Source organism: Bos indicus, chromosome 19 (assembly GCF_029378745.1).
Source record: "Bos indicus isolate NIAB-ARS_2022 breed Sahiwal x Tharparkar chromosome 19, NIAB-ARS_B.indTharparkar_mat_pri_1.0, whole genome shotgun sequence".
NCBI classification, from domain to species: domain Eukaryota; kingdom Metazoa; phylum Chordata; class Mammalia; order Artiodactyla; family Bovidae; genus Bos; species Bos indicus.
In genome coordinates this window covers 27909174-27935781 of record NC_091778.1, presented here as the reverse complement: position 1 = coordinate 27935781, position 26608 = coordinate 27909174, and the positions used below count along the sequence as shown (strand labels likewise).

The following is a 26608-nucleotide window of genomic DNA, read 5'->3' as shown; positions in this document are numbered from 1 at the left end:
TCTTCTCCAACACCACAGTTCAAAAACATCAATTCTTCGGGGCTCAGACTTCTTTATAGTCCAACTTTCACATCCATACATGACTACTGGAAAAACCATAGCTTTGACTAAGTGGACCTTTGTCGGCAAAGTAATGTCTCTGCTTTTCAATATGCTGTCTAGGTTGGTCATAGCTTTTCTTCCAAAGAGCAAGTGTCTTTTAATTTCATGGCTGCAGTCACCGTCTGCAGTGATTTTGGAGTCCAAGAAAGTAAAGTCTGTTTGCATTATTTCCCCGTCTATTCCCCGTGACGTGATGGGACTGGATGCCTCGATCTTCGTTTTTTGAATGTTGAGTTTTAATCCAGCTTTTTCACTCTCTTCTTTCATCAAGAGGCTCTTTAGTTCTTCTTGGCTTTCTACCACAAGGGTGGTGTCATCTGCATATCTGAGGTTATGGATATTTCTCCTGGCAATCTTGATTCCAGCTTGTGCTTCACCAGCCTGGCATTTTGCATGATGTACTCTGCATGTAAGTTAAATAAGCATAACATAAGGGTGACAATATACAGCCTTGACGTACTCCTTTCCCAATTTGGAACCGGTTTGTGTCCAGTTCTAACTGTTGCTTCTTGACCTGCACACAGATTTCTCAGGAGGCAGGTGTTAGGTAGTCTGGTATTCCCATCTCTTTAAGAATTTTCCAGTTTGTGGTGATCCACATGGTCAAAGGCTTTGGCGTAGTCAATAAAGCAGAAGTAGATGTTTTTCTGGAATTATTTTCCTTTTTTGATGATCCAACGGATGTTGGCAATTTGACCTCTGGTTCCTCTGCCTTTTCTAAATCCAGCTTCTAATTCCAACATCTGGAAGTTCTTGGTTCATGTACTGTTGAAGCCTAGATTGGAGAATTTTGAGCATTACTTTGCTAACATGTGAGATGGGTGCAGTTGTGCAGCAGTTTGACATTCTCTGGCATTGCTACCCTGCTTAACACCAATTTAATAACCTACTCTTTCTACCGGATATTGGAACATGTCATAAAGCCGCAATAAATAAGCATGCACAGGGCGATCAATGGAATAGAACACAAGGTCAAGAAATAGACCCAAATAGGCACATACAGGAATTCAGAATGTAACAAATGTGGCAAGACATTACTTTCACGTACCTCTTGGCCATCTGTATGTCTTCCTGGGAGAAATGTCTGTTTAGATCCTCTGCCTATTTTTTGATTGGGTTGGTTTGGGGTTTTTTGTTTTTGATATTGAGCTACATGAGTTGTTTGAATATTGTGGAGATTAATCCTTTGTCGGTCGTTTCGTTTGCAAATATTTTCTCCCATTGCAAGGGTTTTCTGTTTATAATTTCCTTTGCTGTGCCAAAGCTTTTAAGTTTCATTGGGTCCCATTGGTTTCTTTTTATTTCCATTACTCTAGGAGGTAGATCCAAAAAGATCTTGCTGTGCTTTATGTCAAAGAGTGTTCTGCCTCTCCGTTTCTCTTAAGTTTCACAGCAGCAGCCCCCAACCTTTTTGGACCAGGGACCAGTTTTGTGGAAGAGTTTTCCCACGGCCTGGGGGTGGGCAGTGGTTTCAGGATGATTCAAGCATCTTATGTTTATTGTGCACTTTATTTCTGCTATTATTACATCAGCTCCACCTCAGATCATCAGGCAGTAGATCCTGGAGGTTGCGGACCCGTTTTACAGTATCTGATGTTACATTTAGGTCTTTAATCCATTTACTTTTGTGTGTGACATTAATGTTCTAGTTTCATTCTTTGACATCTAGCTGTCCAGTCTTCCCAGCACCACTTTTTGAAGAGAACTGTCTTTTCTCCATTGTATATTCTTGCTTCCATTGTCATAGATTAACTGACTATAGGTGTGTGGGTTTATTTCCAGGCTTTCTATCCTGTTCCATTGATCCTGAGAGAGCTCCCATCAATGAACATTCCCTAGGGCCTCCGCTACCCGTGTCCTTGTTCCCACAGTGAGCCACAGCCGACCCCCATCTCCCCAGGAGATCCTCCAAGACCCACAGGTAGGTCTCGCCCAGGCTCCTATGGAGTTACAGCCTGTGCCCTGGGTCGCAGTGCCCATGAGAACTTGTGTGCTCCCTCCAGTCCTGTGCAGCTCCTGCACTCATGCCCCACTGGCCTTCAAAGCCAAATGCTCTGGAGGCTCCTCACAATACCAGACCCCCAGGCTGGGGAGCTGACATGGGGCTCAGAACTCTCCTGTGGGTTTGAGATGTATAATTATCTTCCAGTTTGTGGGTCATCCACCAGGCATACATGAGCACCCCGCCCACCATCTTGTTTTCTTCTTTGCATATACGGCATTGTTTTTAAGTTCGTTTTGTCAATGGTTGTTCAGCAGCGAGCAGTGATTTTGTTGTTTTCATGAGAGGAAGTGAGCTCCAGTCCTTCTACTCCATCTTATCTCCTCCCTTCTGGCGGGTTAGGGAAGGGAGGGCAGGAATATTTTTTAAACATCTACTTAATCTTCCACAAATTAGCTCAGATGTCACTTCTCAAAGAGGCTGTTCAGGATACGTGCAGCTAGGAAGTCACTCCCTTTTCTGCACTTCCAAGGCACTTACGTTCACAGGCTGAAAAAACCCACAAGGCACCTACCTCAAGCCCATAAGCCTCGATACTGTCTCACATACACACTGCTGTATTGATGCTCACATAGGCACCCCAAGTCCTAGGATCTGTAGTCTCCCAATGCTCAGAGGGATCAGATCCTGGCTGGGAAACGTCCAAACCTCAAGAGCAGGTAGGAAGGCCGACAGTGAGCTTGTCAGATTCCTGTCGGGGGTACTGTCACTGCAAGGACCAGCCCTAGAATGCATCGTCCATACCCATGGTGGATGCCCCTTGTTAATTTAGGACGCCCCAGGTTCCAATTCACAGGAGTCCCTGACTAAACTCTGTACCGTATCATAACTTTCTAAACTTCTATCAGTCACTCAGCCTACTCTTTTAGACCAAGGCAGTGTGTGTGTGTGTTATAACAGGTTCACTCACTGGGATACTCAGTCTCATACATCCCATCTTAGCCCTGCCGCCCGGACTAGCAGAAGCAGGGCTGCTCACTTCTCCAGGCAACCGAGCACACACTTAGTGTAGCAGGAGCAGTGGGCCAACGTGCTGAACTTCTGACACTGGCTTGTAGAGCAGCCCCTGTAGGTCAATGGCTCCTCTATGGACAGCGGGGCTCACAGGACGCCTGGGAAACACTGTGGGTACAGGCCAAGCCCAGCAGACACCTGGCCTCTGCCTGGGGACAGCATGGTGGCAAAAGGCAGAAGCAGCCATTGCTATTGAAGGATGTGAATTTATTGGAAAAGAAGAGGGCGAGGTGGGGCGGGCTAGGAGTCAGGCTCTGAGGCAGGGGGCGGCTTCTCATCGTCCGGGGGGCAGTCAATGAAGTCGGCCAGCATGGCAGCAGTGTCACCCTGCTCCTTCCAGGGGCAAACAAAAAGTTCAGAACAGTTGCAGGCACAGACCAGGTCAGGATGCGTGTCGCTCCTACCCCTCCTCCCCGCCAGGCCCCCTCACCTTTTCCGGGGGGAGAGCTGCCGCCTCCACCTCTGTCTCTTCCACTGCAGACGCCTCTGGGGGGGGTGATACCTTGTCACCCCCACCCTCAGCCCCCTCTTCCAGCAGGGCTGGTGGCCCAGAGGGCTCCTCCTCCACAAGCTCCTGAGGTGGTGGCCCTGCAGGGGGGCTCCCCCCTTCCCTCTCCACCTCCCCCTGGGAGGGGAGCACCTCGGGGGCCAGCATGGGGGCCGTCTCGGGCCCAGGTGCCTCCTCGGTCCCTGGCTCCTCCACTTCCAACAGCAGCCCGGGTTCCAGTCCTGGCTCCGGAGGCCCCTTGGGAGACTCGGCAGGGGGCAGCGCCGGAGGCAGGCTCGGGGGCGCAGGCCCTCCTCCTTCCACCTCCCCGCCTGCCGGGCCAAACTCTACCTCTTCCAGCTCTTCCAGCTCCTCGTCTTCCTCCTCGTCCTCCTCGTCCTCCAGCTCACCTTCCTCCTCCTCAAACTCCTCCTCAAACTCTTCTTCCTCCTCTTCCTCCTCCTCAAAATACTCCTCTTCCTCCTCCTCATCCTCCTCAAAATCCTCCTCCTCGTCCTCCTCTTCGTCTTCCTCCTCCTCCTCCTCTTCTTCCTCCTCCTCCTCATCACTGCTGTTGATGTTAATGACCGTCATGTCTTCTTCCAGGGCTGGGGGGCCTCCCCCACCAGGTGTCCCTTCCGGCACCAGCTGGGGTGGTGGCAGCGTCACCGGGCCGGGAACAGGAGGCGGGGGAGGGGGCGGGAGCGGCCCTGGGGCTGCAGGCAGCTCTTCTGGCTCATCCTTGGCGGGCACAGGAGGGGAAGCTGCAGGTGGCCCAGCGGGGGCTACTGGAGGGGGCGTGGTGCCCGAGGAAGGCGGGGGCGGGGGTGGCAGCCCTTCAGGCACGATCACCACGCTGTCATCAGAGTCGCTCTCCAAGGAGATTTCCACATCGGACGGCTCCTCCTTGTCATAGTGGACAAAGGCTGGTCTGGGCACTCGCCCCCCAAAAGTCTCATCTGGGGGGATGGTAGGTGGGGGACTGCCACTTGGGGCCAGGACAGGGTCCTCACTGGAGCCTGCCCGGTGGTTCTCAGGGCCAGGAAGGAGCCGGGGGGGTACAGACACCAGGCCTGGCACAGACAGGCCCAAGTGGTTGGCTGTGGCTGGAGGTCCAGGGCGTGTGGGGGGCAGGGGGCCCACCGGGGGCATAGGGCCTGCAGAAGGCATGGGGCCTGCTGAGGGCAGGGGGCTTGGGGCGTGGAAGGCTGGAGCCCTGAAGGGAGCTGGAGCCTCCGGAGGTGGGACTGGGGCCGGGGCAGGGCAGGTGGGGCCCACAGACTGCAGGGGAGGAACTCGGGGGTGGGTCAGAGCCGCACAGGTCACCAGGGCTTCTGAGCAGAAAGAGGAGACCTGGGAGAAGAAGGGGCGAGAAAGGATCAGGACGCGGGCTGTCACGGTACTGGGCAGGGGACACCGCGGTGGACGCGGCCCACACAGTGGTTACCTCCAGGCTGTCCTCTCGCTGGCCCAGGGAGAAGGCCCGCAGCGCGCAGGCGAGGGGTGGTGGGCAGCGAGGAGACGGCGCCAGCAGCAGGGCCAGCAGCAAGTGGTAGAGCTCCCGGCGGCAGTGGGAGCTGGTGTACGGGGAGCTGCCGAGAGCCTCGCCCTGCTGGACACCCATGACCAGGGGGAGCACCAGCTCGTGCAGTCGCTGGAAGGACAGAGTGCACACCTGCAGACGCCGCCAGACGACCCGCCCGTTCTTCAGGGCCTGCACCCAGGTCCGAATGAACCCCCACCAGTACCCCTTCCAGTGGGGACCAGGCTCCCCTCACCCTGTGAGTCTCCTCCTTGATAAGAGGCCCGCACATCAGGATGGTCCGGCTGAGGCCTGGGGAAGGAGACAAGTGTGAGAGGCTGACACGATGGGCAGCCAGGGGAGTGTCCGCTCTGCCCAGCCCACCTGGGGCAAGTCACGTGACTCCTATTTTCTCAACTATAAAATGGGGCTGATGAGTGGACCTCTACTACACAAAGCTGTGAACGTTATGTAATTCACATGGAGATACATTATAAACGTGCATTTACACATGGGGAGCGCTGACGCTGCCCCACACAGGAGGCTGGAGGGCAGTGCACACGTGGGCCCCAACAGAAAGTCACTTCTGCTTCCAGCAGCAGGCCTGGGGCGTGCAAGCTCCGCAGGGCAGGGGTCTCATCCTCTTTCTCCCCCGCCCTCCAGGACACACGAGCACGCGCTGTGGACAGAGGATGTGCAAAGACGACGCCTGAGACCTGGAGGGGCGGGTCAACACCAGCACCCCGTCCAACAGCAGGACCCAAGGCCCCACCTGCAGCCCTGGGGGAGTGCAGCCCCTCGGCAGGCTCTTAGCCGGCTCTGCGTGTTTCCTACTCCCTCCACCAGGACACCCGGCCCCTCCAAGTGTCTCCAGACCCTCCCAGCCCCAAGGTGCAGGGCACAGGCCTCACCCACCTCTCAGCGCAGCTGCACACACATCGCTGTTGGCATTGCTGTCCCCTTTCCGGTGGCTGGGCGGAGCGATGGCCTCCCCCACATCCAGCTTTAGCTTCTTGGGGGCACTGGGCTTCCCGGTCTGCAAACCTGCATCAGGGCTCCCCCGGGGGCTGCGCAGCTGGCGGGGGAGGGAACACGGATCATACACCAGCCAGCAGGAAGGCAGGGTGGTCGGGAGGCTGGATCGGGTGAGGACCAGGGGTGCTGGGAGGCCCCTCTCACCCTGAGGGCATCCGCCGGCGGGGAGATGTCGCTGAGCAGGTGGGAGAGCAGGGCCTCCCCCGAGGCGCCCCCCTGCAGCACCCCCGCCGAGGCCCCGCACACTTGCACCCAGAGCTCCAGGACGGCGTACACCTTGGTCCGCACGGTGCTGCAGGGAGCGCAGAGGGTGCCTGTGAGAGGGAGGCCACGTCCCCACTCCCAGCCTGGCAGCACCGAGTCACCACCACCACCCCCTCCTTTTTACTCCCTTCCTGGACGGTCACCTGTAGGGCCTCTCCTGGCCCGGTCCGAGGTTCTCCCTCCCAATGCTCCAGGCATTGAGGACCTGGGGAAGCAGGCGGCTGATCAGGGCCCCGAAGCGCAAGAGCCGTGCTCCACACCTGGGGGCGAAGACAGAATGGTGACCCCTGCTCCCAGCACATCCCAAACCCTGCACCACTTCCTGTCACCCACTCACGCGAGGATGAGCGCCGAGAGCAGGTCCAGGGCTTCGAGGTGGAGAGAGGGCAGCAGCAGCAACCGCAGGGGACCGTCTCCCAGCAGACTCTGGGAAAAAACAGCAAATAAGGAGTGGAGGAAGAGAGTGAGACTGGGAGTTTGGAAACGGAGACAGGGTGGAGGCGAAAGACTGCATACACGCAAGTAAGGAAGCCACCCCCGGCCCCAACTCCCCCGAAAGGACGAAACCACCGTCCTCAACAGACTGGGGAAGGAGGACGGGGCAGGGAGGCCGAACCCTTCGGCGCTGACTCAGTGGATGCCCAGCTCACTGTCGGCTGGGGAAGCACCTGCTCCAAGCGTTCCCGCAGCACGGGAGCCCATCCACGCTGGCGGGCGCGGGTCAGGAGCGCAGGCGTAAGAGCAGCTGGACGAGTCAGGACCACACGCTGTGGGAGCCCCTGCCTGCCTGCCCAGCCACCCAGGGTCCCAGGGAGGGGCCACCAGCGGGGCCGGCTCCACTCACGACATTCTTGGCGCTGACGCTGAGGGTCCGGCAGATGAGATCCAAGATGTCCTGCACGGGGACGGACACGGGCGCCCCGAACTCAGAACTGGAGAGGATCAAGCAGGGAGACCCTCAGCGTGGGGTCCCCAGTGCGGTTCTCCACCTCCCTCCTCACTCCTTCACGCACCTGAGCATGAGCCCCAGGCAGCGGGCCAGCCCCGAAAACCTCTGCCGAAGCCGGAGAAGAGTGTGGGCGTCCGCGTCTTCTGAGGAGGACAGCAACGTTTCTGCCCCAGGGCTCTCATACTGCATGGGTGCTGGACACACACACAGCCACTTTTACTCGCCAGCCCTGCCTCCATTCAGGTGGAGGACCCACCCATATTCTACCTACTGCCTTTTGCCTAGAAATCAGCAGCCCCACTTCTCTGGACCAGTCTCCCCTGGTCCCCTCACCGCCCCCCAGGACCCCTCATCCCCCGTCACAGAGTGTCAGCCGGGCGGGCCCTACCCGCCTCCGCGCCCTCGTACAGGCCCCCGAGCAGGCTATGCAGAGAGGCCAGCAGGCTGCGCAGCTCCTGCTCCCAGCTGTCCGTGTGCTTCAGGCCCTGGGAGAAGCCGGCCCCCAGAGACGGCAGCCGGGAGTAACACTCGCAGGCCAACTGCCAGAGAGAGGGGGTCCCGATCAGGTGGGAATCAGCCCAGCCGTGGATCCCAACCCCACCAGCGCCCAGGAAGATGGAGGTCAGAGCACTAGGAGGGGAGATGGAATGGAAGAGGCAGAAAGACACAGATAGAGACCGGGAGGCAGAAGCCCCTACTGGTGTGTACTGCGCGTTGACAGGGAGGGGAATGAAAATGCAGAGAAAAGCGGCAATAGAAAACAAGAATAGAAAAATAGAAAAACAAGAAACCAAGAGGTGGGGGGAAGCACCAGCTCAGACCCCAGGCTCCCCACTGTCTCCCTCCTTCCCCTTACCTGCTGGAGTTGAGGGCTCAAGGCATCCACCCGCGAGAGGAAAAACGAGGCCAGCTTGCCCTGGATCATGGGGAGAGAGAGGAGGAGGCTGGGGAGTCAGCTTCTAGGGCCAGAGACAGAGCCCCGGCCATCCCGGCAGCAGGGTCCAGGCCCAGGATCTCAGGCCCTTCTCTTTCCTGCAGACGAGGAAGCAGCACACCCTCAGGGGTGCTGTGCCCAGGGGCAGACGCACACTTGTAGAAAATGAACGTCAGCCCCTGTCCTCAGCCTCCCTGCTCTGGGGCTGTGCCCCACAGACCACGGGGCCCCTCCTCCAATGTTTGCAGAGTGACAGCACCCTCAAGCCAAGAGGACACAGCACTGAACAGCAGGTGCCTCCATACCCCAACTCCCTGCCAGCTCACACCAGGAGCACCGGGCCGGGGCTGGGAGCAGTGAGAGTAGCATGTAGTAGACAGAGAAGGGAAGGTAGACCAGTAAGATGGGGGCAGTGAGCTGAGAGCAGTGATTGGTCAGTCAGTCAACAAGACCTGCCTGCTGCTTGGCAGCACCCACGAGGCAACATGTAACTGGGGCCCCACTTATCTGGGGGCAGAATCAAAGAGACTTGTGAACATGGACGGGAAGTTTTTTTAAAAAATCATTTTCACTTGCCTATAAATAAAATGTAAATTTTTCTTTCAATTATAAATGGAGACTAAGTCTCCATTTATAGTAGTATTAGCAGTCCCTTTGTTACCAGCAGAATCATTCACTTTCACTTCACATTACAGCTGTCAACAGGCATCTCATTCACAGGCATCACTATCATGAAACTTCAGGACTCATCAGACCTGCTGCTGGATTCTGTTACTTGACATGTTAACAAAGATGTGCATTCTATCACACTTTCCCTGCAATTCCACGTATTTTACTAATTGAAAAACATCCAGAGAAGAGATCCGTGGCACAAAAAGAAGAACACTGAAGCAGAAGATTTCCACCTTCAGCGGGTGTAAAAGGAAGGCAAATGTATGAAATATCATGACCTGGAACCAAAGAGGGTGGCTCTGGAGGGACTGAGCTGGGCTTGGGAGAAACTGGAGGAGCCAGGTAAGGAGATGGAGGGGCCAATACAGTGAGGAGAGCAATAGTCTCCCACGGGGCCCATGGAGAAGCAGGCTGGGCCTTAAATCCCAGGCGAGTGTGTATGGACCCCACCGGGGTCAAAAGTCAACTTCCAGAAAACAAGGCAGACAGCAGGGGGAAGCCGGCGCAGAGCCCAGCAGAGTGAATCAGGAGCCACCCTCCAGGGCTCCCTGCTGCCGCCCTGGGGCGGGAACCACATCTGGTTTCCCAGGGGAGACAGACAGCACTGTGACGGCTGACCCCAGGGTATGAGGCCTCCAACGACGCGGGCAGCACTCTCACATCTGGTGGGGCAGGGATCTGAACACTTCAAACCAAAAGCAGCAACCAACCCCTGGGCTCCTGGCCGGCTTCTCCAGGGATGCTATTTCTTAGAGTTGCCAAAGCCTCATCCACAATGGCGCTCAGCCCTTTGGACCAACTTCCTGCTCATGCTCTCCCTGAGACCCAGGAAGCCAGGTCGCTGAAGCCAACAGAGGTCTGCTTATGTGACCACGGTCAAGCAGAGTGCAGGGACACGGCCCTGATCACACAGTTCCACCTGTAATGACCTGAAATGCAAACCAAAGTAATGGCTCACTTGGGACATTTCACCAGGAACGAAAGCATGTTGCGTACATGGTATGTCCTGGTGTCCCTCAAGAGGGCGGTGAGTTTTCCCACTCATTCCAGAACAAATAATCAATGTGTTGAGGAGGAGGAGAGGTGAAGCCTGGACAGACTGACTTCATGGACCCAGAATGCTGAGATGCCTCATTTGGGAGGAGTCTTGAACTTGGAGACAGCAGCTGCCCTGGGAGCTTCTAGGGGGTGGAACAGAAAGCAGACACACACCCTAGCTATCCACTTCCCAAGCACTGGTCTGCAAGATGTTCCAGTACAAATTGCCCCTGGGGCGTCTGTGCACGACAGATTCGTGTCTGCCACACTGGCAACAGACAAAGCCAAACTCCTAACAGGGGCATTCTCCAGACGACGCTGTGTCCTCAAAGAAATAAAGGCATACACATGCTGTAACAGCATAAGTTCTGTTGCTTGCTTTGGAGAGGGTACTCAAAAGGCCATGCCTTCAAAAATGCCATCTAACAAGAGATTGTGAGTTATAGATCAATTCTCCTGACCATTCACAACGAAAATTAAAGGCCCTAGCTTCCACGGTGGCTCAGTGGTAAAGAATCCATCTGCCAAGGCAGGAAACTTGGGTTCGATCCCTGGGTCGGGAAGATCCCTTGGTGAATGAAATGGAAACTCACTCCAGTATTCTTGCCTGGAAAACCTATGGACAGAGGAACCTTGTGGGTTACAGTCCACAGGTCGCAAGAGTCAGACACGACTGAGCGACTAAACAACAAGCAGAGGACTCACAGTCTAGTGTGACTACCCAAATCCTGACCCCACAGATAACACTCAGTTCTCCTTCCACTTTCTGGGGGGGGCGGTGCAGAGACACACTGCTGCTGCTGCTGCTGCTAAGTCACTTCAGCCATGTCCGACTGTGCAACCTCATAGACAGCAGCCCACCAGGCTCCTCTGTCCCTGGAATTCTCCAGGCAAGAACACTGGAGTGGGTCGCCATTTCCTTCTCCAGCAGGGAAACACAGATAACCCCAAACCAAGCTCAACAGAAACAGGCTTATGCAGTAAAATCTCACAAACTGTCACCATTAAGAGTCAAAGACACAGACCTAGCCTGTGTAATTTGAGAAGTTAATTTACAGTTTTAGAAGAAAGGTAGTTTTCACTAAACTTAGTAAACTCTATAAACAAAACAAAACAATTCAGTAAAATCCCTGAGTTACTCCAAATGCCTTCTTGATAAAGTCCTGCCCTGCTAACCAAAGATTCTATCACCTGCCAGGAGTGGCATTCCTATGAAAACAAAACGTCAACAAGGACATGACCCCACGTTCCCTGAGAAATACCATGTGCTCTGGGGCTTTGCAAATACTGCAAGTAACCTGTTAGTAAAGCCTCAGTAAGGACACTCCCGGACCACAGCACAGGTGCCCACGACACGCTCACAATCCTTCCCATGCCACCAACAATGGAGCAGAGCTGTCATCAGTGTAGAAGCCTAGCTGCCAACCCTGTCCACATTCTTAAAACCACCTGTGGAGCTCAGTTTGGTGAAAAAAACACAAGCTTGAAAGGCAAGCAATTCCTGCTCACACCCTGGTTTGACAACTACAGATACATAGGCTTGGGTTAGTCAAACCATTCTGGGCCTGTCTCCTGTTTCATTTGGTGACAGCAACTCCGCAGAATTACTGTAAAACGAGATGACACACGGCAGACACAGCAGAGAGCCTGGCACGTAGTGGGTACCAGTCCCCTTTCTGTTTTTTACTTTTTTGACTTGGTCATAGAACTATGTGATTTGACTTTCAAGAAAGCCTGAATGGCAAACCCCCCCTTAACTAGCAATACCGAGTATAGTAATACAAATTATTGTGATTAATCACATGAGTTATACAAAAAAAATTATTAATTTGCCACTAATTCCAGTTCCCCACAGACCTGCGCTTCCATCTGAGAAAACCCAGTGGTTTGGCGAGCAATGTCGAGTACACCAAACCAAGAGAGAGAGTTTAATCAGGAGAGGAGCACCTATTTGTTCTTAGGTACAAGTTGGCATCAGAATTATTCTGCAGACAACAAATGTACCAATTCCAGAGGCCCTTTAACTGTTACTGCTTTGGCTGAATCAGATGACCATTTGTATTTGTTTTTGTTATCTCCTTAAAAATAAAACTCTAATTCTTTTACTGGCCTCCTTCCTCCCACCCTGACCCACGTCCACCCTGCCTATTTGACCGAGCACGGCCCTGCTGCTCAGCGCCCCTCACACGGCCATCACAGCCCAGGGGACCGGGTGGGGAAGGGACAGAGGGAGACTGGTCAGGAACAGGAGAGCAAAGTGCTGGGGAGGCTGATGTCGGGAAAGTATGTCAGGAAGGCTTCCTGGAGGCAGTTACAGAGTGTTGGGAACAGAGTAACCAGGACGGTAGGAAAATGGGCAGGGTGCCCGAGAGGCACAGAGAGGGCTGGGCAGAGAGAGGAGGCCAGGCAGAGTCTGGGCCTGGCCTCAGACCTCAGGCAAGTTATCTAATTTCGGTTTCTTCATCTGTGAGAGTTAAATGAGAATGCGTTTAAAACTATGAGGTGAGGGCTTCCCTGGTGGCTCAGTGGTGAAGAATCTGCCTGCCAATGCAAGAGACACAGGTTTGATCCCTATACTGGGAAGACCCCACATGCCACGGAACGGCTAGGCCTGTCTGTTCTCAGAACCTGGGAGCCCAAACTACTGAGCCCACATGCCACAACTACTGAAGACCAAACACCACACAGCCCGCGCTCCACAGCAAGAGAAGCCACTGCAATGAGAAGCCTGTGCACGCAACGAAGACCCAGCACAGCCTAAAATAGACAAATCATTAGAAAATTAATTAGAGCTGTGCAGACAGATGCTTATAAATCTCAATGGTGGAACCTGAAGTAAAACAGCGATCATGTTGGTAGGAAGAAGAGTTTCTATGAACACTTACTTTGAGAGACCCGCACGCTCGAGGAAAATGGGTCATACAGGCCTTCATTCCTTCCAGCGCGGAGAGCTCGCACTATGGGAAGAACAGATGGTCAGGAAGAGCCCAGCGTCCCCAGAAGCCATCCATCTCCACCCCACCACCCCTCAGGGTCTCTTCTCCTTACACTTTTTTTCAGCCCCTCCCTCTTCTCACTTCTTCAATCCCATTCCCCAATCACTTCCCATCAAAGTCTCTAATCCAGTGGGTGTGAATGAGAGCAAGCACTGGAGGGGCCTAGGGTTGAGGGAGCTGAGAGGCGGCTCACCTCCGGTCTGAGGCCCAGCAGGGAGGTGAGGAGGCCGGGGAGGTGGTTCATGGAGATGTCCCGGAAGACTGCAGGAAGCTGGGCCGCATAGCGGAGTAGGTCCTTCAGCACGGTCACAGCCAGCTCCATGGTGGGGGGCGGGTCCTGGGACTAAACAGCACAACAACTCATGCTCCCACCTGGCCTTCAAAGCCACATGACAACATGGAGCTTCCGACAAACTCCACAGTGACCGCCCCCATTCCTGGCAAATCCCCTGGGGACAGAGTGTATCAGCGACACGGAGCAACTGAGTAACACAATCATCCAGAGAAAGGATGTGTGTGCACACTTTAGTACTGTGGTGTTGGGGTCCTAGGAATGTTCAGGGGTTGGAGGGGGAAGTAACGAAGCCACGCCTTAAAGATCTCACTGAACAATCTCAAGAGTTTCCTGCTGCTCCCACACTGCAATCCCCTGCTAGGACGGAGAGGAGCACTTCCCGGCCCGAAGTCTCAGCCACAACAGAGCCACCCATCTCGCCAAGCTTGCATGGGGCTGGCTCAAACCTACCCTGAACTCATGGAAGAAAAATGGTTTGAAGTCTGAGGACTTTTCCTAACAAATTAACATATACCTAAGGAAAAAGCATTCAGCACATTACCTCCTGCTAGACCAGTGGCCACATGTCAATGAAACAAACAAGAACCCTTGTGAGAAGTCAGGCTCGGTGGGTCTACCAGCCACAAACGGGCCCCAACACCGTCTGGCACGCCTACTGCGTCTCTCACTGGTTAGCTCCCTCCGCTGCTCAGCTCTTCTCCGGCACCGTCGCTTTTGTGTAACCTGACCTACGATTTCAGAGAAGCCTGAAGCCCAGAGATGGGAACTCTCTCAGCTTCCCACCACCAAACTGAAAACTGCATCTTGGCTTCCCATCTGAGGACAACCCCCCCTCCCCGACCCCTTCCTCTCAGGACCACCTCACACTGTTAACTAGCCCCCCGTCTCCAGCCCCCTCAGAAGGATTCCTCCTGCTGGCATCTGTGCCTGTTCCCATCCTAAGCATCTCTCCCACCCTGAAAATCCTCGCCTGAGCCCGGGCTCCATGTGCCCGATTTCAGGTGTTGCCGAGCTTCTCTGCCCTACCAGTGGAGCCAGATGTCTTGACAGGATTGTCTTATCTTCCCCAATCCCATGCCTTCTCCCACTCACTGCTCACCCCAGGGCAATCTGGCTTCAGTGTCCACTGCTCTGCTTTCTGCCGCCATTCTGGCTCCGTTCTAATCCTGTCTCCACACAGTGGCCAGAGTGGCGTTTCCAAATGAAAATTTGCTCACATCACCACCACCACCAACACTACCTCCTTCCCCCTGCTTAAAACCTTCCATGAATTCCCGCTGTTCCAAGAATAAACACCGAATTTCTTAATATGCCTACACCACCACACACGGCCTAGTCCCCGTCTACCTACTTCCCGAGATGCATCTCGTCAACCCCTGCCACACCCGCCTGCTTAAAATTCTTCAAATGAGTCAAACGCCTTTTCTCTCAGGGCTTTTGCACACTTAGAACACTTCGAAAACTTTCTCAGCCCAATGTACTCCTACTAATCAGAGCAGAAAAGCCCTCCCTGAACCACTGACCCTGATCGCTACACCCACACCACTCTGGTCTGGCTCAGAGTCTCTCGTTAACATGCTTTCAGAGAACTATATTTTTTCTTTACCTCCAGAGCACCTACCACAGTTTAGTTCTTCACATTCATTGTATAATTATTCTCTTCCACTAGAACACAGGTCAGCAAACTCTGGCCTGTGGGTGCCCACAGGCTAAGAATGGTTATTACATTTTTGAAAGGGTTGGAAAACAAACCAACAAAGGAACACTCAGCAACAGAAACCATGGGAATTTCTGGCTGTCCAGTGGAAGGACTCCTCGCTTCCGCTGTAGGGGGCTCAGGTTTGACCCCTGGTAGGGGAACTAAGCGGAGAAGGCAATGGCACCCACTCCAGTACTTTTGCCTAGAAAATCCCATGGAAGGAGGAGCCTGGTAGGCTGCAGTCCATGGGGTCCCTAGAGTCGGACACAACTGAGCGACTTCACTTTCACTTTTCACTTTCATGCATTGGAGAAGGAAATGGCAACCCACTCCAGTGTTCTTGCCTGGAGAATCCCAGGGACGGGGGAGCCTAGTGGGGTGCCATCTATGGGATCGCAGAGTCAGACACAACTGCAGCAGCAGGGGAACTAAGATCTCACAGCCTATGCAGCACAGCCAAAAAAAAAAAAAAACCAACCAGAAACCATATATGGTTTGTAAAACCTATAACACTGTACTATCTGGAAACACCTACAAAGTTTCCCAACCCCTGCAAGAGACTCTAAATACCATGAAAGCAGGGTCCAGCTGCATCTCCTACCATCTCTCCACAACTCAGCACACAGCCTGCCATAGGTGCCCAGAACACGCTTGTGGAAGAACTAAGTGGGGATGTCATCAAAGGATGTAAACATAGAAACAAATTTAAATGTTAAAAGAGGAAGAGATCCATGGCTGATTCATGTTGACATATGGCAAAAACCACAATACTGTAAAGTAATTAGCCTCCAATTAAAATTAATTAAAAAAAAGAGGAAGAGAGAAGTAGGAAAAAAAAAATTGGGGAATTCTCTGGCAGTCCAGTGTTTAGGACTCTGAGCTTTCATGGCCGAGTGTGTGGGTTTAGTCCCTGGCTGGAGAACTAAGATTCCCATGAGCCACATGGTGCACAGCCAAAACAATAAAAATACTTTAAATAAATAAATTCTAAAAATCTAACACCTGGAGAAAGGAGCTTCAGAGACGTCACTCATTAGAAGAGCTCACAAGGAAGTGAAACAGTCAGAGGTCACAGTGAGTGTGTGTAAGGTCAGGTGAATTAAAATAACCCAGTGGATAAAAATAACAAAATCTTTAAAAGCATGTATCTATTTGCAGCTTATCCTGCTAGAAAGAACCTGCCCTCGGAACTGAAAGTCTCCCCCACAAAGATGTCACGCTGCGTCTGAATGGAGACCAGGGCGTGGCTGGGGCAGAGGCGGGGAGTGCCAGGCGGTGGACTTACCTGCAAGATCTGCTGGATGCTGCGCAGCCAGGAGACGCAGTGCTGCTGGAACATCTCCGTGGGGCTCTCCCCCACCAGCAGCGACAGCAGACACAGGCCCTCAAACCTGGTAAGACAGAGCTGAGTGACGACACAGGAGAGGCGGCTAGACTGCAGAGAAAGCCATTCAACGCCCTCTTACTCTCACTGGCCAGAGTGAGACCTGACTCCAGATCCACAGCAGCTTCTCATTCCCGAGATACTCGAGGACTTGGGAGTGAGGCATGGGCGGCAAGGGAAGAAGGGGACAGAAGGTGGGGCGAGGGACTCTTGGAAGCCGCCATAGGTGGGGTTCAATGCAAGTGAGCTCGCGAAAAGAATCAAACTCTCCACCTTGGCAATGGAGAAACCTCCTGGCTCCACAGGGTGGTGACGATGGATGGACAGATGGATGGCCCTCTTCCTAAAGAAACATCCCCCCTGAAGAAAAAACAGGGCTAGAGACTTACCGAGTTTTGATAGAACCGAGACGAGCATTACTGAGACCCACCAACGCCCCAACAGCTGAAAGGTTCTGGAGGAAAGAAAACAGTCAGGAACAGGATGCTAAAGACATAGGATTTCTCCAAGCCCACCCCTGCCCCAGCCCTTCCAGAGCCTGTTCTAAGTCACACCTCCAGTATGGCCTGGAGACCATTCCCCTCAACGCCTTCAGCCTCTGCCCTATTTTCAGTAGGGGGCACACAGCAGCCTGTCCCATGGGCTTTCCTCAAGTCACATCTCACCTGGCCGCCCCCACTGCCCACCCAGCAAATCAGGGCTACGCAGAGGGCTAGTCAGTTTGACTCAGCCTGTCGGCCAGACTTCAAAGACAGGCTCCTGCCCCTGTGTCTCCCAGGACAGCGCTGAGCACAGAGGGGCACCCCTAAATGCACATTGACTGGACATGGAACTCACGACCCCTGACTCCTTCACCCCAAATCCTCCTCCTGGTCTGGCTTCCTTTGAGCCGCTAACGCCCACAGACAAGTCAGCCAGAACCTCCTTCCCACACATCCTGGGAGCCCTGAAAGAGGTCCCCTCTTCAGGGCCCCCACAAGTAACCTCTCCACCCTCTGAAGGGCCAGCCTCCTCTGACAGGCCTGTTATCTTCCTAACCGTTATCTTCACTCATTCTCTCAACAAACACATCTTATACACTGAGTCAGATGAAGGAATCCAGAGCTGAGTAAAAGAAATAATGTCCCTGGTTCTCATGAAGGGAAGTGTTGATTAACAATATTTATTTACCTATTTCCTTAACAATATTTATTTACCTATTTCATGTGAGACATTGTTTGAGGTGCTAGAGAGCTTATATTCTAGTTAGAGGATGCAGAAAATCAACAAGTGACCAAATAAGAAAAAGCATGTTGGATGGTGCCTGGTGCTAAGAGGAAAATAAAGTCAACTGAGGAAGGCAAGGAGAGCCTGGAGTAGGGCAGGCAGACAGCACTTCATGTGGCGCGGGCCCGGGGCCTTCCGTCAGGCCACCTGAGTGGAGGAAAGTTGAGAACAAGATGTCCTGATACACTCACAAGCACTGACGGGAATAGAAAATGGTGTAGCCACTTCAGAAAACAGTCAAGCAGCTCCTCAAAGGTTAAACATCTTTTACGTATGACCCAACAATTCCACTCTGAAGTATATGCCCAAGAGAAATGAAAACATATATTCTCATCAGAACTCATACACGGGGCTTCCCTGGTGGCTCAATGGTAAAGAAACCGCCTGCCAGTGCAGGGCACACAGGTTCAGTCCCTGATCCGGGAAGATCCCACATGCCTCGGAGCAACTAAGCCCATGTGCCACAAGTATTGAGCCTCCGTTCCAAAGCCCAGAAACAGCAACTACCGAAGCCCACCCACTAGAGCCTGTGCTCCGCAACAAAAGAAGCCCCTGCAATGAGAAGCCTGCGCACTGTAACTCAAGAGTAGCCCCTGCTTTCTGCAACTAAAAAGAAAGCCCACACAGCAAAGACCTAGCACAGCCAAAAATAAATAATTAAAAAAAAAAAAAAAAGAACTCGCACACGAACATTCATAGCAGCATTACTCGTAACAGCCAGAAAGTGGAAAGAACCCAAATGTCTATCAGCCATGATTGGATAAACAAAATGAAGTATATCCACACAATGGAATATTACTTGGTCATAAAAAGGAATGAAGTTCTGAGACAAGAATGAACCTTAAAAACATTACGCTAAGGGAAAGAAGTCAGACCCCAAAAGCCACATGTTCTATGATTCACTTCCATGAAATGGTCAGAGTAGGCAAACCTATAGAAAAAAAAAAAAAACTGCAGTTGCCTAGGGCTGAAGGGCGGGAGAAGGCAATGGCACCCCACTCCAGTACTCTTGCCTGGAAAATCCCATGGATGAGAGCCCACCAGCCCACCAGAAGGAGCCTGGTGGGCTGCAGTCCATGGGGTCACTAAGAGTCGGACACAACTGAGCGACTTCACTTTCCCTTTTCACTTTCATGCACTGGAGAAGGAAATGGAAACCCACTCTGGTGTTCTTGCCTGGAGAATCCCAGGGACGGTGCAGCCTGGTGGGCTGCCGTCTATGGGGTCACACAGAGTCAGACACGACTGAAGTGACTTAGCAGCAGCAGCAGGGCTGAAGGGCAGAGAGGTGTTTGGTGGGGAAACAGGGAGCAACTACCTTTAATGGACAAGTGGGTAAAAGGGTAACGACACAAAAATACACAATCTCCCCACAGGAATAAATCATAACTTCATAATGAAGATACGTGGCAACTATTACCTTAGCCCATGATCAAAGTTACCACCACCAGTAATGGGACAAAGGGACATTATGTGCTCCTATAAAATCTAACAGGAATGTCACATATTGTTTCTGCAGTACCTGCCAAAAATCATCAGAAAACAGCAGACAAACCAAACCGAGGGACAGACAACCAACCTGTCCTTAAAGTTCTAAATGTTAAGATCGTAAGAAATGTTTCTCTTACTATAAAAGACACTTTTAGCACAACTGAAAAAACTGGAATAAGATTGTATCAACACAGATTTTTCTGAGTTTCATGATGGAATGTGGTCAGGTAAGGGAATGTTGTTTTTAAGGAAATAGAAGGGCATCCAATCTCCAACTTCCTCCTTTATGGTCCTAGAAAAATATGCACAGAGAATGATAAAACAAATATGCATTTAAAATGCTGACATTCAAGGAATCTGGGTGAAGTGTATATTCCTTCAAATTCTCTATAAATCACACGTCATTTTCAAAGCAAATTTTTTTTTTTAAAGAAGAATGGGAGAAAGTACAAGTGCAAACAACTCTTCTGAGGAGTTTTGCCATAAAGAGAAGTAGAGAAATGGGGCAGGAGCTGGAGGGGGACTTTTTTAAAAGCAGTTTTGAGCTATACACTGATGAAAACAACCTAACAGGGAAAAGCTGATGATGAAGCAGTGAACTTGCCTAAGTGGAGAGAGGAGCCTGGCCTTAGGACTGGCGTGGACCAGCTCACCCCTAATAATGACAGGGGCAGCAGAGCACAGGGCACAGACATGGGTAAGCTGGCGGACGTCGTGGCGGCAGCACCGATGCAAATTCCCATCCCGCTGTTCTTTTCTCAGTGAAACAGGAAGTGACGCCATCAGCTAAGAGTGAGGATGGAGAGAAGTCATCAGAGGCTGCAGAGGAAAGAAATCTAACACGACTGCTAGGCAGCAGCAAGAGTTCACTTGAGATGCTGATGGCCTTGAATTTAAAATGAGACCAGCCAATCAGGACACGTGCTCTTTTTCAGCTACATTGAGCTGCGCAGGTGCAGGCACCAAATAAACAAGAGCTGGATTTAACACAGTCGGGGTGCTGTCAGCCAAGTACAATGAAGGGAGAAGGGCAAGGAAGGAAGTATAACGGAATTTAAACAGGGTGAGAAGAGAGAACATGGCAGAGAATAAATTTTTTAAAATAGTGATAAACACTACAAAATAATCAAAACAGAACAATGTGACAGAAAATGATGGAAATAAGAAGGACCACCGTATGCTCGGTGCTCAGGAATGACTCCTCTGAACTGGTGGCAGGGAACTGGGACCTAAACACACAGCTCACTTTCCCAGGAGATTCTCAGCAGGGTGAAGGATGTGAGGAGCCGTGGCCTCAGCTGCTGCAGAAAAAAGGTCAGCCTGGGTGGCTGGAGTCCAGTGAAGACAGGCCAGGAGTCGTGTCAAAGGAGGTCAAGAGGTGACACTATGTAAGGCTTGGTGCAATAAGTAACTGCATGGTTTTAAGCAGGAGAATGCTGTAATCTTGGTGATATTTTTTAAAAGATCATTGACTACTGGCTAGAGAATGGGACAATACAAAGCCTAGGGATACAAGGTGGAACAAGACACTCTATCCTTTGAAGTATGTGCAATTATAAGGGAAATGAGATGTGGGATGTGCTTTAAAATGCTCCGAGGGCAGGGGAGGTTGGAGCCAGAGCTGGGAAAGTGGGAATGAAACAAGATGAGCAAAATGTTCGCTGTTAGATCTGGGTGACAGAGACAGCCAAGATAGGGGTGGTTCAAGACACAATTTTCTTGAACTTCTACGGTGGTCCAGTGGTTAAGAATCTGCCTGCCAATGCAGGGGACACGGGTTCGATCCCTGATCCGGCAAGATTTCACAGGCCCCGATGTGCCACAGGACAACTAAGCCCGTTTGCCACAACTACTAAAGCCCATGAGCTCTAGAGCCCGTGCTCCACAATAAAAGAAGCCAGCACAATGAGAAGCCTGCTCATCACAACTAGAGCAGTCCCTGCTTGCCACAACTAGAGAAAGCCCGAACGCAGCAACAAAGGCCCAGAGAAGACCCAGTGAAGCCAAAAATAATTAAGTTTTTAAAATACTGTTTTCTCTATTTTTGTGTCATCTGAAATTTTCCATAAATTGTTTTTTAAATTAATTTTTTAATTGAAGGACAACTGCTTTACAGAATTTTGTTTTCTGTCAAATCTCAACATGAATCAGCCGTAGGTATTACATATATCCTGTCCCTTTTGAACTTCATAAGAAGAGCCGACAAGGAAGTGAAACAGTCAAGAGGTAACAGTGAGTGACACTCCCTCCCATCTCACTCCCCACCCCACCCCACCCCTCTAGGTAGATACAGAGCCCCAGGTTGCGTTTCCTGAGCCATACAGCAAATTCCCTTGGCTATCTATTTTACATATGGTAATATAAGTTTCCACACATCTCTCCCTCCCTTCCCCTCGCCCCATGTCCATAAGTCTATTCTCTATGTTTGCTTCTCCATTGCTGCCTTGTAAATAAATTCTTCAGTACCATTTTTCTAGATTCCATATATATGCATTAGAATGTGATATTTTTCTCTTTCTGACTTACTTCACCCGGTATAATAGGTTTTAGGTTCATCTATCTCATTAGAATTGACTCAAATGCATTCCTTTTTATGGCCGAATAATACTCCATTCAAAGCCCAGTTGTGTGGGTACTAAGTGTGTATGAAAAATGAATATATAATTTCAATATGGTGTAATAAAGAGTAGCCAATCATAGGTCGTTTGGAAAGGTTTCCGAAAGGCAGTGACAAACATTAAGTTGAAAAGATGTGGGGGATTGGGGCTGGGGTGGGGAATGGAGAAGCAGCTCAGGGAGGGTTTCCAAGCAGAGGACAGTAAGTGCAAAGGTGGAGTCAGGAAAGTCCAGGTGCTTAAAGATTTTAAGAGGCAAGAAACAGGATCAGCTCTGGGAAATGGATTAAAAGAGCAAGACTGAGAGCAAGATCAGTTAGGAGACCAGTCGCTAGGACGCAAGCCAGAAATTGTGAGCTAAGGTTAGTTCCATTCTGGAACTACTGAGTTTACAGTACGTGTGGGAAAGCAAAGTTGGTGATTTAAGCAGACGGATGCGTCAATCAATGGATCGCTTTGTCTCTCAAGCTCCAGGCCTATTTACTTACCCTCAATTCTCATCTCAACTAGAAATTCTCCAAGGAAAACAATAGTATCTTACTTATCTACCTGGATAAGTAGCTGCTGCTGCTACTGCTAAGTCGCTTTAGTCATGTCCGACTCTGTGCGACCCCATAGACGGCAGCCCACCAGGCTCCCCCGTCCCTGGGATTCTCCAGGCAAGAACACTGGAGTGGGTTGCCATTTCCTTCTCCAATGCATGAAAGTGAAAAGTTAAAGTGAAATCGCTCAGTCGTGTCCGACTCTTAGTGACCCCATGGACTGCAGCCTACCAGGGTCCTCCATCAATGGGATTTTCCAGGCAAGAGTACTGGAGTGGGGTGCCATTGCCTTCTTTGGATAAGTAGCTACGTAACAGTAAATGTCCGTTGAATGAAAATCTACAGGGAAGTGAAGGAAACCCACCACATGGTTCCCCATACTGAGAATGCAATGTAACACAACACAAGTAGAAAAAAATTCAAGGCAAGATATACCCCAAAATATAATACAGGCAATAATAAAGGGGTGTTCAACAACACCCTTAGCTTCTTCACTCAAAATACTTCTAAGGGAACGGAGGGTAGGGAAGGGATGGGCCGGGAGTTTGGGACTAGTAGATGCAAACTATTACATATAGGCTGGATAGACAAGGTCCTACTGTGTAGCACAGGAAACCATATTCAACATTCTGGGATATAAAAAAGAATGTGTATGTAACTGAGTCACTCTGCTGTACAGCATAAATTGATACATTGTAAATCAACTATACTTCAATTAAAAATCAATGTTTCTAGACTTCAGACACTTAAAAAGAATATAAGCAAGACATTAAGTTCATGTAGTTCACCCTGAGGGAGAAGGGGAAGACTTGAAAGAGATGATGAAGGAAATCACACATTTACAGGCAGAAGAGGTGATAATATTTCAGGAACACTTAGGAACCACATGAACCACTGGGCTGAGCTACCAGAGGCACAGTCCTGTCACCCTCAAAGAGGACTAATGTTAATATAAATAAATGAGGTCATCGCTGATAAATTTGGGGCTAGATTATTATTATTATTTCAAAGATCATTGAAACACCCAGCAGGTTGTGACAAGCCTCTTCCTGGAAGGAAGCACACAGCTGGGAAGGTCCGAGTAACAAAGGTGGGACAAGGAAGACCTCATGTACCTGAGTCTTAAAGGATGGTAGAATTTGGGGGAGGGTAAGGGGGAGAAAGATGAAGCACAGCAGATAATATTAAAAGTGAACCTATCATAGGTTAGACAGTTACGTCTTATTTGTATCTCAGTCAGATAATGGGGGTTCAAGCCAGTATGGGGGCAATGGGAAAGATATGGAAAGGATATGGAAAGCTACATAAAGGATAAAATCAAAAGGACTTAACAGACTGCATAAAGAGGTGTTTGAGCAAGACGAAAGTGTCTAGAATGACATCTGGGTTTCAAGCTTACATCACTGAATGGATGTTAGGTTCTACTCTGTACAATCCAAAGAACCTTCTAAGCTAGTCTACAAAGTGCTGCGTGACCTGTCCACAGACTACCCACCTCATCGCACCCACTCTCTTCCTCTCCATCTCTAACCCCAAGCACCACGCCCTTCTTTTCAGTTCCTACCAAAGGACCTTCCCACGGAAGCTTTACGCTGACCGAACTGCCTCTTCCGCTTTCTTCCCCTACCAAACCCCCTACTCATCCTTGAGGATCTCAGCTTAAACTCTGGTACCTCAGAAAAATCTCTCAGTGTTCCAGATTAGATAAGAGGGCTATACAATTCTATACAATTGTATGGAATTATTGTATACCACTGTACAATTCTCACAGTGTTTCATAACATTTTGTTCATTGCCATCGCATCTGTAACTGGAGCGCTCAGGATATGGCCCTCAGTAAGAGCTCAGTAAGTATTTGCTGAATACATCTATTCACTCAGTCGAAACAATCCCCAAAACAGATACTGCCGAAGGAAAAAGAAGCTAAAGATCATACATCTAGTACGTGAGCGGGCCTGGGATCGAACCCATTCATAAGCGTCTACCGATAACCTAGCAACAGAGAAAACGAGGTCCCTCCTCTTCCTTGAGTTTCTTCTACTCAAGGCTGATAAAGAAGGGAGTGAATCGCGTCCAGATACCTGGATCCGCCTTCTGACCCCAGCTCTCCTTCCCTCTACCCGCCACTGCATGCAGCTACAGTGCAATAAGACCCCGGCGCAAAATAAGCTGAGCCAACCAACAGGGCCGCGGTCCTGCGGTCTACGGACTCACCTGGGCCCCGCCCACCGTCCCATGTAGCCGCAATAAGCACATGAGCCCCGGCAAATGTGGGGCCGAGCGGGCTGGGGGATGCACGGGAGCAACAGCGGACCCCGTTCGCGGCTGCAGCAACCCCGACACGCTCTCCAGCAGCATCAGGCGGAGACGTGGACCCGAGCCCACCGCCGAGAGACCCCCGGGCCCGCCGGGAACCGCAGCCGCGGAACCCGCAGAAGGCCCACTGAGAACGGCTGCCGCCATCTTCAACTGGGCTCTAGTGGTGGCGTGGCGCGATGACGCAAACACACCGCGACGGATGCCTCGAGGGGAGGGGTCGTGAGGAGGGGGCCCTGGTCCTGTGCATTGGATTCCGCGCGCCTGCTGAGAGTGAGCATGTGCGGCGTGGAAGAGCCAGGACTCAAGGCCGGGCAGATGGGCCGGGTAGAGGACCGGCTCGGGGCGGGCCGTGGGGCTTAAAGAACACGTGGTCAAGACTAAAGGCGCCAGAATCCAAAAGCTAACCTTTAATGCAACGGAGCTTCTGGACACTTTCCATCCAGACATCACTGCTACCTAAGGAACTTGTCTCCTTGACTGAAATCATAGACATTGTTAACTACATTTACAACGAGAGAAATGATACAATACACTCGCCTTGCAAAACAAATTCAAACAAAGAGGGCATAAAGTTAAAAAAAAAAAAAGGAACTCACCCTCCACGTTTTCATACTGTTCATGGGGTTCTCAAGGCAAGAATACTGAAGTGGTGTGCTATTCCCTTCTCCAGTGGACCACTTTGGCCACCTGATGCAAAGAGCTGACTCATTTGAAAAGACCCTGATGCTGGGAAAGATTGAGGGCAGGAGGAGAAGGGGACGACAGAAGATGAGATGATTGGATGGCATCACCGACTCGATGGACATGGGTTTGGGTGGACTGTGGGAGTTGGTGATGGACAGGGGAGCCTGGTGTGCTGTGGTTCATGGGGTCGCAAGGAGTCAGACACGACTGAGCGACTGAACTGAACTGAACTGAACCCTCCACCTAAGTCTTTACCCCAGTAATGGGCATACTTTCCTAATATTAGCCTATGCACAAACACATAAATACAGAGTTTATTTTATAATAGTTTCATTCCGTGCATTTAGGCCTTAAGCTGCTTCGAATTTACTTTAAGGTATGCGAAGTATATAACTTTTTTCCCTAAATGGATAGCCAACTGTCCCAACTCTATCTAGTGAATCTGCCATTAGTTCTCCACGGGCTTGAAGTAACACCACGTTAGACTGTGTGTGCACGCTCAGTTGCTTCAGTCCTTCCAGTCATGCACTCTTTGTGACCCCAGGGACCACAGCCAGCCAGGCTCCTCTGTCCATGGGATTTTCCCAGCAAGAAAACTGGAGTAGGTTGCCACGCTCTCCTCCAGGGGATCTTCCCCACCCAAGGATCCAACATGAGTCCCTGCACTGCAGGTGGATTCTTTACCACTGAGCAATGGAGGAAGCCCCCCACATGGGTCTGTATCTGGACACTATTCTGTTTCACTGATATATTTATTATGATTGCACCCATAACACTATTTTAATTATCATAATAAACTTGTAAGACAAATGCCCACTCTACTCCAGTTTTTCAGAATTTTCCTGACTACACTTGAAAGTTGATTCTTTTTATTATGTTTAAAATTCGGTTCCCTTCCAAAAAAGTCTCATTGTTGTTTTGATATGGCATTATACTTACAGACAATATGAGGGAAAATGATGTCCCTATAAAATGATGGTTTTTCCCACCACCATTATATGGTATAACTCTTTCATTTTTTCTGGCCTTCTTTAATATCTTCCTAAAGGGAACGTGTCATGCAAAGATGGGCTCAATAAAAGACAGAAATGGTATGGACCTAACAGAAGCAGACAATATTAAGAAGAGGTGGCAAGAATGAACAGAAGAACTGTACAAAAAAGATCTTCATGACCCAGGTAATCACGAAGGTGTGATCACTCACCTAGAGCCACACATCCTGGAATGTGAAGTCAAATGGGCCTTAGAAGTATCACTACAAACAAAGCTAGTGGAGGTGATGGAATTCCAGTTGAGTT

The 26608-nt window shown here is 50.9% G+C and overlaps 1 protein-coding gene and 1 long non-coding RNA gene across 8 annotated transcripts in view; one reads left to right on the top strand and one right to left on the bottom strand.

Annotated features, from left to right (window-relative positions):
- The window catches only part of LOC109574012 (uncharacterized), a 148911-nt gene extending 136789 nt beyond the window's left edge, over positions 1-12122 (top strand). Inside the window, exons 6-7 of the long non-coding RNA XR_011561969.1 lie at positions 1885-2023; positions 5791-12122. This is a non-coding gene — a long non-coding RNA (uncharacterized lncRNA). The remainder of the gene's footprint in view (positions 1-1884; positions 2024-5790) is intronic.
- PELP1 (proline, glutamate and leucine rich protein 1) overlaps positions 3305-26608 on the bottom strand; it is a 48273-nt gene continuing 24969 nt past the window's right edge. For 5 of the 7 annotated variants that reach the window (XM_070772946.1, XM_019981288.2, XM_019981289.2 and 2 more), the window contains 16 exons: positions 16783-16847; positions 16295-16400; positions 13209-13358; positions 12905-12976; positions 8232-8291; positions 7764-7914; positions 7440-7569; positions 7271-7358; positions 6764-6852; positions 6570-6686; positions 6307-6454; positions 6043-6202; positions 5384-5439; positions 5053-5259; positions 3549-4958; positions 3305-3451 (listed from right to left, as the gene is read on the bottom strand). In XM_070772946.1, coding sequence (XP_070629047.1) covers positions 3359-3451; positions 3549-4958; positions 5053-5259; positions 5384-5439; positions 6043-6202; positions 6307-6454; positions 6570-6686; positions 6764-6852; positions 7271-7358; positions 7440-7569; positions 7764-7914; positions 8232-8291; positions 12905-12976; positions 13209-13358; positions 16295-16400; positions 16783-16847 — 3102 coding nt within the window. In that variant the 3' untranslated portion in view covers positions 3305-3358. Of the gene's footprint in view, positions 3452-3548; positions 4959-5052; positions 5260-5383; positions 5440-6042; positions 6203-6306; positions 6455-6569; positions 6687-6763; positions 6853-7270; positions 7359-7439; positions 7570-7763; positions 7915-8231; positions 8292-12904; positions 12977-13208; positions 13359-16294; positions 16401-16782; positions 16848-24521; positions 25026-26608 lie in introns of those variants that run through there. The other 2 variants (XM_070772945.1, XM_019981286.2) reach the window with 2 other exon arrangements.